Here is a 13,368-nt window from a genome sequence, read left to right on the forward strand (position 1 = left end):
AGTTGTAGAGGAGAGCCTCGGGGCAACCTGTGAGGAGGCCAGCTCCAAATGGCCATGAAACCACTGTGTGCTTTCTGCCGGAGTTGTCCTCAGCTTCTTAGAGTAGCAGCCACTTTATAAAGTTGTCTTTCTTTGTACTCATTTACTCCTTCCCTGGATCAGAGTCTTTGATGATAACAAAAACAATGGCTGGCCTTTTCTATTACTGTATTTTGAGTGCTTAATTTTGGTTAATCTTTCCATTGGCAGTGCTATGTCTTCAGTAATTTTTTTTCGAAAGGCTGTGTGGGTTATTTGTTTTCTGAGTTTGCCCACAACTGAGATTGACTTTTTGTTGCCTTCGCATGTGAATAATAATTTGCATGATTATAAAATAATATTCTCATAAAATTCTGCAGACATTGCTCTACTTTTCGGGGAGCGGGGAGGCATTTAGTGTAGCATAGAAAAAGTTTGGTCATCCTGATCTCTGTTCCTACTTTATTCCATCAGTATATTGGCAGTACTTTTTTTTCATTGTTGTAATTTTAAAAGATCCAGAATATTAGGTATATTATTTTCCCTGGGAGATGGTAAACCCTTTTGATCTTTCCAGCTTAGGAAACAGGTTTCTTTTGTCTTTGATGTTTGTTCTTGCTCTAATTTTGTTTTTGTTTTTATTATTTTTGTTCTTTTATCAGTGATTTTAATCATTTTGAGTCCTTTTTGGTATCATGAATTTTCTTTGCAAAGAAGAATCATATTAAAAAATGTATATGTACACACAAATTTAATCAGGCCCAACTCTTACACAGCTGTTCTCTAGTGGCAATTATTTAGAGAACTGTTCTTCTTTAAGCAGTGGTTTATTTGAAGCAATATGTTTTTCTCTTAAAAACATTTTAAAATTTCTGAAATTTAGGTGTTTTCAAAGATACGGAAAAAAAAGTTGTTGGCAGCTTCTCCACAACCGAAAATAGTATAATTAAATTAATAATATCTCGCAGTTTGGCATCTTAGAACAGAGGAAATTTGATTTAAGGCTGAGTAGGAACAAATTAAAATTTTACACTAGTTTTATTGAATTTTAAATTTAGTCATCAAATATCATAAAAATTTATGATTACAGGGTCTCTTATCATCTTTGCCTTATTTAAAAAAAAAAAAACTTTGTGTGATGTGAATTAATACCTTTGAGAGCTTGGCCCTCAATAGGCACACATTAAATCACTTTTAGAGATACAACTTTTTATAGCATCTAAATAACAGCCTTTTAAATTTTATCTTTCTTGCTTATTCCTACTCAAGAAGGAGAATATGTTGATTTCAAGCCCAGAGTTAATATTTGGTACATCTTGTTCTAACTGAACAAATACTAAACAAACAAACAAGCAAACAAAAAAAATATATATATGAAAGGTCACTAAAACTTAGTTTTATATAGAATCCCCATCTGTATTTGGAAGGCACTTAAAAGTTATTTATTAGACATTTTTATTTAGGAAAACTTTTTTTTTTTTTTTGCTTTTGTTGAAAGTAAATAACTTTGTAAGGTATGAGCTTCTGAAGACAGAGATCATTCAACCTGGAATATGGGTTAAGTCCATCTTTAGCTTAAGTTTATTTTGTTTTTTAGATACATTCCTGAAAAAAGTAGGTGTAAACCAAATTATGAAATATTTTGTCATTGATTTACAGTTTATTTTCAGAAATGTTACTGAAAAGGAAAGAAAAATTGGCTCTAACATGTAGTCAAAACCACACTTACAAATTGAAATCTTCTCTTTAAAGTCGTATTTATTTTTCTTTTCAGTTTGAAGACTAAGGACTTAATGTTCTTAGAGCTGTGGCTAGAATTTAGTCACAGGAACAATATAATTTCTGTTTTTTTAAACAAATCTAAATGAAAACCTTAATATGTTTATTTAGTTACACGAAGCTTCCTTAGCTTTACACTGAGGAATTTCTGGAAATCTCTGAGGGCAAGGATGTCTACAAGAGTAGAGGCCTAGACAGGTACATCAGGTCTCTGTGATTTTATGTGAGATAGTTGGAATGGAAACCTATGCCACTATAAACACTGGTCAAAATATACCCAGTTAGTTCTCACTTCCTAATCATATTGTCAAAGTGATGAATAGGCAGTGTTGATCAGGATGGGCCAGGCGTTCCATATCCTCTTGGTGGCAGGGTGATTTCGTACATTTGAGGGGATAAATTTGGCAAAATTTTTGATAATTTATCTTATATATGTATGTGTGTAAGTACATGTACAGGAACAAGGATGAGATATATCTCTCTCTCTATAGATACATTAATCATTAATATATGTAAATAAAATATAAGTTTATATAGAGACATATAAACATATGTTTTATATATATTTATATATAAGTAAACATATTAAAAAATATACAGTGCAAAATACTACAGTAACTTAATATCCATCTTAGGGTCCAAATTAAACAAAGTATGGTAGCAATCGTACATGGTAGTACTATGTATCCAGTAAAGAATGAGGTATGTCAAAATGTGCTGATTAATGAAGATGTCTGATATGTATTAAATAAAGTAAAAAATAAAAGTAGTAGAAAAAATAAAGTAGTAGAACTATATGCTATAGCTCTAGTTGTGTAAGAAAATAAAATAACTTCTATTACATGTACACATACAGAGCTTATATGAGTATAGACAATTTCTGAAAGGATATTTAAGATACCTCTTAAATTGGCAAGGACCTATACAAGTCTCTTATGTAAGAAACATACTTTTCAGTTTATATCCTTTGGACTTTTTGAAAATTCTTTTGCATAAGCACATATTATTATTATTATTTTTTAATAGATCTTTATTGGAGTATAATTGCTTCACAATACCATGTTAGTTTCTGTTGCACAACAAAGCGAATCAGCCATATGCATACACGTCCCCATATCCCCTGCCTCTTGAGCCTCCCTCCCATCCTCTCTATCCCACCCCTCTAGGTCATCTCAAAGCACTGAGCCGATCTCTCTGTGCTATGCTGCTACTTCCCACCAGCCAACTGTTTTACGTTTGGTAGTATGTATATGTCAATGCTACTCCCACCCCCTGTCCTCAAGTCCATTCTCTATGCCTGCCTCTTTATTCCTGCCCTGCAACTAGGTTCATCAGTACCGGTTTTTTGTTTTTTTTTTAAGATTCTATGTATATGCGTTAGCATACGGTATTTATTTTTCTCTTTCTGACTTACTTCATCCTGTATGACAGACTCTAGGTCCATCCACCTCACGACAAATTACTCAATTTTGTTTTTTTTATGGCTGAGTAATATTCCATTGTATATATGTGCCACATCTCCTTTATCCATTCATCTGTCGATGGACACTTAGGTTGCTTCCATGTCCTGGCTATTGTAAATAGTGCTGCAATGAACATTGTGGTGCATGTCTCTTTTTGAATTATGGTTTTCTCAGGGTATATGCCCAGTAGTGGGATTGCTGGGTCATATGGTAGTTCTATTTTTAGTTTTTTAAGGAACCTCCATACTGTTCTCCATAGTGGCTGTATCAATTTACATTCCCACCAACAGTGCAGGAGGGTTCCCTTTTCACCACACCCTTTCCAGCATTTATTGTTTCTAGCTTTTTTTTTTTTTTTTAATTTTTTTTTATAGCTACTTTTATTTTTATTTATTTATTTATTTTTGGCTGTGCTGGGTCTTCGGTTCGTGCGAGGGCTTTCTCTAGTTGCGGCAAGTGGGGGCCACTCTTCATCGCGGTGCGGGGACCGCTCTTCATCGCGGTGCGCGGGCCTTTCACTATCGCGGCCCCTCCCGTTGCGGGGCACAGGCTCCAGACGCGCAGCCTCAGTAGTTGTGGCTCACGGGCCCAGCTGCTCCGCGGCATGTGGGATCTTCCCAGACCAGGGCTCGAACCCGTGTCCCCTGCATTAGCAGGCAGATTCTCAACCACTGCGCCACCAGGGAAGCCCTGTTTCTAGCTTTTTTGATGATGGCCATTCTGACCGGCATGAGGTGATACCTCATTGTGGTTTTGATTTGCATTTCGCTAATAATTAGTGATGTTGAGCATCTTTTCATGTGCCTCTTGGCCATATGTATGTCTTCCTTGGTGAAATGTCTATTTAGGTCTTCCGCCCATTTTTTAATTGGATTGTGTTTTTGATATTGAGCTTCATGAGCTGTTTGTATATTTTGGAGGTTAATCCTTTGTCTGTTGTTTCATTTGCAAATATTTTCTCCCATTTTGAGGGTTGTCTTTTTGTCTTGTTTATGGTTTCCTTTGCGGTGCAAAAGCTTTTAAGTTTAATTAGCAAAAGCCATACAAGCTGAGATTTGGAACCACAGTGTAAGGAGATTGAGGGGGTGGTATGGATACAGATCCTGACAAGAAAAGGTAATATAAAAAGTATTTTTCTACTCTGTAGAATTGTATGCTTTTTATATAGATCAGTGTTTACTTGAGAGGAGCACAGGCTCCAAATAGTTAGGGGTAAGGAACTCATGCCAAGACCGCCACCACCCCTCTGCCCAGGGTCCTCTGTTCCTGCAAAGGCCCTCCAGAGGACAGAACCGTGGGAGGAGACTGGATGGAAGGCATTGTCCTCACTCCAGAATGTTTCTCCCACTTGCACGTGTTTCGTTTCCCCCAGTGAACAGGACTATATAAGGGATTCGGTTCATTGGGAATCAGTATTGTGCAGTGATTAAGAAGCAGATTCAGGAACCAAATTGCTGAGTTCAAAATGTATCAGTAGCTACCATGGGCAAGATACTTAATCCATGCCTCAGTTTCCTCACCTGTAAAATGGAGATAATAGTACCTATCCCATGTGGGGTTGTTGTGACAATTAAATGAGTGATTTTCATGGTAAAGGAGCTTGGAGCAGTGCCTTTATATAAGTGTTATAAAAGTCTTTGTTGTTGTTGTTGTTGTTATTATTGGTGTTACCATTTGGGAAAAATTACCTAAATACTTTAAAAATAATAATTAAAAATTTAACTGACATTGAATTGTACATTGATTTTGTACATGCTACTTTACATAGAACATATTTACATAACTGAAGTATATATGCATTGACTCACTCTTATAGGGTTGGTTATTTATAGAAATATTTGAAAAATTGGTTCTCAAACTTATTTTTCTTCCTTTTCTATGTATTGTCTCTGTTTTCTGGCTGCTTTTTCAGATTTTTCTCTTTCTGAATGGTTTTAAACAATCTGATTCTGATTTGCCTTGGATTTTTGTTTTTTATTTTATGTTTCTTGAGCTTGGGTCCATTGGTCTTCCTGGATCTGTGGGTTTATAGTTTCTATCAAATCGAGAAAATTTTGGTCAAGATTTCTTCAAATATATTTGTCTTTCTCCCCAGCCCCTCTCCCCCGTCTCACCTCTACCGTGAGGACTCCAATTACACGTGCATTTTGATGTGTAAAGTCATCCCATAGTTCACAGATGCTCTGTTGATTTACCTTTTAGTTTTTTCCTCCTCTATTTTGTTTTGTACAGTTTCTCTTGCCAGGTCTTTAAGTTTACTTACCTTTTCTACTGTGGTGTCTCACCCACTATTAATCCCATCCAGCGTTTGGTTTTTTTTTTTAAATCACAGACATTTTTTATCTCCTCAATAGGACCCAGACCTGTTGTCTAAGTCTTTTTTACAGCTTCCATACCTCCACTTAACATAGTCAACCTTTCTTCTAGATTCTTTTTTTTTTTAATTTATTTATTTTATTTATTTATTTTTGTCTGTGTCGGGTCTTAGTTGCTGTACGCGGGCTTTCTCTAGTTGCCGTGAGTGGGGGCTACTCTTTGTTGTGGTGCACGGGCTTCTCATTGTGGTGGCTTCTCTTGTTGCGGAGCACAGGCTCTAGGCACACGGGCTTCAGTAGTTGCAGCATGTGGGCTCAATAGTTGTGACTCGAGCACAGGCTCAGTACCTGTAGCGAACAGGGCTTAGTTGCTCTGCAGCATGTGGGATCCTCCCGGACCAGGGATTGAACCCGTGTGCCCTGCACTGGCAGGCGGACTCTCAACCACCGTGCCACCAGTGAAGCCCTCTTCTAGGTTCTTGAACATAAGATATTTTCTTATAACGATTTTAATGCTTTTGTCTACTAATTTCATCATCTGTGTCATTTCTGGATTAGTTTCTATTGATTGTTTTTTCTTTTCATTATGAGTTGAATTTTCTTGCTTCTTTCTGCTTAGATGCTAGACTTTGTACATTTTATCTTGTTTGGGTGCTGAATATTTTTATATTCCTAAAAATATTCTTGAGCTTCGCTCTGGCATGTGGTTACGTTACTCAGAAATAATTTGCTCTCTTCAGGTCTTGCTTTTAAGCTTTGTTGCTCTGGACTAAAAGAGCTTTTAGTCTACGTTACTTTAGCTCCACTCCTGAGACAAGACCCTTCTGAATTCTCTAACGAACACTTCATGAATTAAGAGGTTTTCTACCCTGGCTTTTGGGAACAGGCACTGTGCCCAGGTGTCTAAGCTCTGAGCGCTGCTCTCTCTAATCTCTTCTTGTCCTTGGGTAGTTTCCCCAGTCTCATGTGCTGCTGAGGATTCAGCTGAATGCTGGAGGGAGACCTCTGACAGGTCTCAGGAGTTCCCTCTGTGTGCAGCTCACTCCTCTCCAAAACTCTCCCCTGGGAACTCGAATCGCTATGGCTTTCCCTCACTCTCCCCTCCCTGTCCTTGACTCAGGGGGCCTCATGGCTCTGCCTGGGGTAACCTTAGGGCTCACTCCGCTTGTCTCCCATCTCTCACTGTCATTCATTTCCTCATGTCCAATGTCTTAAGAGTCACTTTCCCCACATATTTGTCCAGTTTTTTAGTTGTTTCAAGTGGGAGGGTTACTGCTCCCTGTTACTCTATCTTGTCCAGAAGTGGAAATCACCCTGCTCTAAGCTCTACCTTAAATTTAAAAAAAAAATTAAAAAAAGAATAAAAACAAATAGTCCTTGTCTACCCACCCCCAGTCTGAAATTCCAGAGGCAGCCACATTCGACTCTCGTTACACGTTTTCCTGGTGTCGCTCTAGATTTTGTACCTCTCACTGCCCCTCTGTTCAGAGAGGCCTCCTCTTACCACACCGTCTAAAACAGCACCCTTGTCTAGCTCTGTCTCATCACTCTGCTGTATTCTTCACTGCACTTTATGTGTTTCGACTTTACCATATTTGTTTATATGTTTATGATTGGCCTTCCTCACTAGAAAGGATGTATGCTCCAGGAAGACACGAAGACTAGGCTCTTCTCTGTTTTCTTCTCTGCTGAATGAATCCTCAGAGCCTAGAACAACTCCTGGGCACATTGTAGTCCCTCAGTAAATATCTGTTAAATAATTAAATGAATGAATGCCAGATACTGTGCTGCGTGTTTTCCAAACATCATCCTTTGCTGCCCCCACCTTAGAGGTAGATAACAACTACTAGGAGCTTGCCAGGAAAGCCAAGAAAGAAGAGGGTTTTCCTGGCAGCAGGGAAAACATGTATCAGAAACTATTAAAAAAAAAAAAAGTCTGGTATGGAATTTAGGAACATAAGATTTATTAAACTGATTCCATTTCTTGCTTCATTCATATTGTCATGGAAATTCTGATTAAGCAACTTCCTTTCCAAGGTGTTTCCCCAGAATTTAAAAGAAAAAAGTCTTAACAGTATTAGGTATATTGTGCATTTTAAAAATGGCAACATAATAAAAATATTAGAATTAAAATTTATCACATACTTTTCCCTATGTGTGCACGTGTGTGTATGTATAATACTTCCCCCGCCCTGCACCCAAAGTGAACTTAGCGATTGTGAACAGTAACTGTGGACCTTGGTAATGGAGCCATCTGGTCGATAGAAGGGATGACATTCCATGAGACAGCTGCTGTGTAATGTGTCTTATCCGTGGCTTTCAGGAGGGGGCACCTGAGGGGCAACCTAGTAGGTTGAACCTTACCGAGTCTTCAACTTTCTCCTCCTTCTGTGGATTCTTCAGCAAACGTGCCAATTAAAGTGATGGTTTTTGTGATGGAGCCTCAAGTAACTGGGCTCGAAACATAACTTCATTTATTTCATGTAGCTCAGCAGATGGAAACTACTTTCATTGCTCCCACATTGTCCTGATTTAAATCTGGGACCTGACACTAAAAAGAGGGCTCTGTATGCTATTAACCAAGCCCCCAAGTTGAAGCTGTGCTTCTTTTGTTGGTGTTTCTCAGGGTGCTTTCCTCATTGTATTCCTGGCTTTGAACGGTCTTTGCAGAAGAATAATTTTCTTTAGTGAACTAGTAAACAAATTTTTTTCTAAAAAATAATGTATGTATATCCGAGAGTTTGAAGCATATGCATATGTTTTTAGAAGAAAATATTTTCACTAATTCGCCAAAGAAAAGTATTTTTTAGGGGGATTTCTTGGGGAAAAAAACAGTTGATTAAATTGATAAAAATTTACCACTTTAATAAAAGCAGGTTTCTTAAACTGAGTCATGGAACAGAAGATTTTGTTTCTAATTGGAAGGAGTGCAAAAATATGAACACATTTTATGTTTGATGATATAGTTTCTGGCTTTCCAAAAAAGTCATATTTACATATAAGGCAGAAATATAGAGCCATAGAGATCTATTTTCATAATGAAGGTGTGTGACCTCATATCTCATATTCTAACTTTAAGTAGCTCTTTTTAGGGCTAAAGTAAGCCTGCTTTCAACACTCTTCAGTGTCACATGACCTCAACTTTAGTTTCGTTTTCTTCAGAAGGGCAATTGAAATGGGAACCCAGGCTTACTAAGTCATGGAACAATTCCGCTTCATCTTGGTGATGACAAACTCTCGCTCAGCAAAGCAGGAGTCAAAGACAAACTCTAGGAAATAACAGAGCGACTTCTCTTCAGCTCCTGTCAAGCAGCCTTCCCCCACCCACTTTAACATCGTGTTCTCATGAGCATTTCATAATATTCCTCATCCCTTGTTCCCCGTCTTGACCCACTGACCTAAGAATCAAGAAAGTGTCATGTTAGTGCCTACTAATTAGTGCACCCAGAGAGCCTTTTCATCTGGCCTTTCAACCTCCTGGAGGGGGGAGCACAAGCTGTCACTCGTATCACGCAGGGAAAATGAACCTTTACTACATTTTCCCTGTTTTGCAAACAGCAGAATTAGCCAGCTGAGACTGGAGATGAATATGCAGGTTAGGAAGAAATTAACCTAAAAGGCACTACTGTTTGCATTCTTGTCTTAGAGACGACACAGCACTGCCGGCATTGAAATACCCATAACGCAATGCCGTGGGCCTGCGATTTTTGCCCGACTGTCGCTGTGGCATCACACTTGTATTTCAGCGCCATCATATGCATTTGGTGAAGTAATTTTAAGAGAGAAGGATTCTCTGATTAAAAAGTTAAGGAGCATTTTAAGGCATTTAAGTTGCCACTGTTTTTAGACACGTTTGTGGGGATACTGCCATTTGTTAGTGAGCATTTGGCTCCAGGGCTCATTAATCAGTGCTGTTGGGCCAGGGTCTCCTGAGCCTTCTGGGTTTTGGGAGATCAGCTACTGTAATTAAAGGGATGAAATATATCATGGTCACAAACTTACCACATCAGACAATCGAGGGTTTGGAACTGGTGGAATTAACCTTTTTTATTTTTTTCTTAGGTGTTTAAGATAGAAGTGCTAATGAATGGAAGAAAACATTTTGTTGAAAAAAGGTACAGCGAATTTCATGCCCTGCACAAAAAGGTAACTTCCCCCCACCCACCCTTTTCTCTATAAGGCAGATGGTGTAACACTAAGCCTGCTTTCTGTAGTTCCTAAGAGCTTTAATAGTTCTTGGAACAGGTTGACTTCTCTTATCATGAAGTAAATTTCCTTTTAAAATAAATTGTTCCATCCTTTCAAGGTGTGCTTTCAGAGTAGGTGGTTTTTCTGTTAAGATCTTTTGCATAAATAGATGTGTGACAGCAAGCTGTTTGTATTATACTGTGCTGGGTATTGTAGGTTCAGAAAGAATAAGACCCAGACCCTATTTTATCCATAAAATACACTTAATGTGTTTTACAAAAAGGAAAAAAAAAAAAAAGAAATGATCATTTTACAGGAAGAAATTTATTAAAATCAACTTATACTTACATATACATGGAAAAAAATATACATGTCACATGTATTCAAGGACTGCTTGGGGATCATGTAAAGGGGGATCATAGCTTCTTTTGAATTATAAAGGCCGCTCTATAAGACTGGTGTTTCATTTCTCAGATCCCTTTCATTAAAAGCCTTTGATAAGGGGGGAGGGGCGGAAAAAAAAAAAAAAAGCCTTTGATAAAAGAAACAAAAATGCAAAAGGAATAGCTGAGTTTTGGGAGACATGGTCAGTAAAGAGTAGAAGAGGTAATAATTTTTATTTTCTACCAAAATTTAATGTTTTGAAGGTTATAAATTAGTATTGAGGTGATGAAATTACCTTAATAACTAGAAATACCTCATGAAATTGCCCAGAAAATCACCACATATGAGTTAATACAGTTTTACCATTTTTTCTTTTGTATACATATATATTCACATCTGTGTATATATAATGTGTATGTGTATGTGTATATATATATATATATATATATATATATATATATATATATATATACTTCCTATATACGAATATATATATTTATACACACACATATACAAAATGTATGGCACAGTTCAGTTTCTTCACTTTTGTTACTTTGTTAGGTAAGAAGTTAGTGGAAAGATACTGAGTAAGTATGTTCAGAAAGAATCTATTCTTTTAACTTCCTTAAGGACCGCTTAAATTTTCTGGAAAATGTCAGTGCATAAATGATGTGATAGTGTGCTTACTCTGTATTAAAAGCTCTGTAGCATTTCCTAAAATTAAAATTTCTTACTTTTTGGTAGTCAGGAGAATATTGAGTAAAAACTTTACTGTAAAAACTGTAAAGTAAAAACTCACTTTATTGAGAAGTGAGTGAGCCTCCTTCCCTCTGTTTTCTTTTAAAGAGGAGCCGTCAGTTATCTGTACACTTTTCCATTGGGATGGCAAGGGATAATTTACCTTGAATTTTCCAGTTAAAATTGTGTCACATCCAGGTTTACTTCCGAAAGAAGCAACACAGGTGAAATACAGGTTTAGGCTGGGTGTTGCCAGCTGACTTTACAAAAGCCCTACCCCTCAACCCGGGGCCTCAAAGAGAAACAAACATGGAGTCTGGGTCTCACGTCCTTCTCAAGGATTTCTGGCTTTGTTCCCTTGTTTATCGAGGAAACAGATTCTAAAGAGATTTCTGCTGGGTACCTCATGAAATAAGTCTGTACAATGGGATTAAAACCAGAACTCCTCCCCCTCCCCAGCCTCTGATGCTAGAGTCTGGACCAGGCAGCCTGTCGCATGCAAGCCTCCTTCCTAACCTGCCAGGTCTCCATTACCCCGACACAGCCCAGCTGTCCCCACCAGATACTTGGGGACCAACTCCACACGAGGCACAGCTGGGTGACTGCCAATTAGGCCCGCCCTGGGCAAGAGGCTGCCCATGCTTCTTACGAGTGGAGGGTGACTCACTCTGCTCTCTTCTCTAATACAATTTATTTTCTCCTGCAGAAGAGGACCCTTTCCCCAGTGATGACAGGCAGTTCTTAGATTCTCACAGTCAAAAAAAATTTCTAGATTTTCTAGGACTCTTCTCCCAACTTCTGCAATTCTGTTAATAATTTTAGCTATTCTTAAAATTATATCATCAAGTCTATTAGAATTAAGAGAGTAGAAATTCTCAGATCTCTCAATTTTGCATGTTTTTGGCAGCCTCATTAAAACATCCTTACAGGGACTTAGAGAAAAACATAACATTGTGGGGCAGAGTTTTAGCTGGCAGACACTAAATCTTGTGTGTTATAGAGCAGAAAGGGGCTGCTAGAAGTCTCCTTTATTTGTCCCATTTTATAATTGTATTAGATTTGGTGAAAAGGTAACTTATTATAAAAGACAATTAAGTACAAATAATGGCAGGGTGTAAAAATAAACATAAATCTATAATCTTGACTGTAAAGTTGTGTGTTAAGGAGGATTGAAATGGGCAAAAAAATTGATCAGAATACACAAGCTTTAGTGATTACTGCTGCCACCTTGTACAACTTTATCCTTTTATTAGAATTTTGGTACCCCAGTTTCCATATTTGAATTTTGTGACGTGCTTTGAATGTCCTGTTTTTACATGAAATATCTTCCCTTTAAATTCAAGTTAAATCTATTCCTGTTTAATATTTTTGAATATTCAGTTATTTCTGCAGTGGATGCTATTTGCTCTGTTGCCAGTGTCCTGATTTCTCTTACACTTTACATTACACTTGTTAAAGTTTTTAGCCAATGTCCCCAAGTTAATTCTAAAATCATATAGGAACTATTAATAAGTGCTTTGTACCTTTAGAATAGTAGTTGCATGGCTCATCTCCATATACCACAAACACACAAAAATGCCTCCTGGCTTATTGTCAGGCTCATTTTGAGGCAGAAACTAAAACCATTACCCATTTGACAGTTCATCTGGTTGTTTGAAGTTCTTGATGATTACTACTTCTCCCAAACTTTTACAATTTTTGATATTAAAGTATGAAAACAATATTCTCATCCTCTACACTTTTCTTAGGATTTCTTTCTAATTTTTGGAAAAGTTCAAGAGTTTTATTTTTTTTTTTCCTATATGCTTTATTTTCGTCCCCTCAAGTAAGCTTAGTTTTTTAGATTATAAAGCTAAATCTTGCAGAAAGTTTGGGGACAGGAGAAATAACTCCTTGTTACCAACATATATTTCTGCTATGCTAATACAATTGCTGTTTTCCTTCTTTTCTTGCATTTTTTTAATGGAACAAATGCTACTGTGCTAGAGGGGTTCCTTCATGGTGGTAATTATGGTGTAGAAGTTAAGTGTGGAAGCTCTGGCAGCAGAATGTTCCTGAGCCTGCCTTTACCTCTTAAGTCCGTGGAGCAAGTTGAGTGATCTTTCTGTGCCTCCGGTTCCCCCGTTTTAATATGGGAACAGTGAATGTGCTAACTTCACAAGACTGTTTTCCAGACTAAATGAAATCGTGTGCATTGCATGGTCAACTTCTAATGATTGATAGCCTTCATTACATATAACTTTTATTTCCATTTTCAAGACTCTTTCCTTTAAGCTAGATTACAAAAGAAGCATTCTCTGTTAAAGAGTATAGATATTTTTACAGCTCCAGTTATATATTACCAAATTACTTTTTTCCAAAATGGTTATAGCAGATCTGTAATGCAACCAGCAAGCATGAAAGTATCTCACCAGCTTTGCATATTACCCCCCCCCCAATGATATGTATTTAGCAAGCAATATATGTTGCCTTTTTGCTGTTTT

General features: G+C 37.4%; 1 protein-coding gene across 2 annotated transcripts in view; it reads left to right on the top strand.

The window, feature by feature from the left end:
• The window catches only part of SNX24 (sorting nexin 24), a 163,192-nt gene that overhangs the window by 75,773 nt on the left and 74,051 nt on the right, over positions 1 to 13,368 (top strand). The window contains exon 2 of one of the 2 annotated variants that reach the window (XM_059916950.1): positions 9,638 to 9,721. The exons of the other annotated variant lie outside the window; for it this stretch is intronic. Coding sequence (XP_059772933.1) covers positions 9,638 to 9,721 — 84 coding nt within the window. The remainder of the gene's footprint in view (positions 1 to 9,637; positions 9,722 to 13,368) is intronic. 2 annotated transcript variants of the gene reach the window in all.

The sequence above is a fragment of the Balaenoptera ricei genome, chromosome 3 (assembly GCF_028023285.1).
Source record: "Balaenoptera ricei isolate mBalRic1 chromosome 3, mBalRic1.hap2, whole genome shotgun sequence".
In the NCBI taxonomy this organism is placed as follows: domain Eukaryota; kingdom Metazoa; phylum Chordata; class Mammalia; order Artiodactyla; family Balaenopteridae; genus Balaenoptera; species Balaenoptera ricei.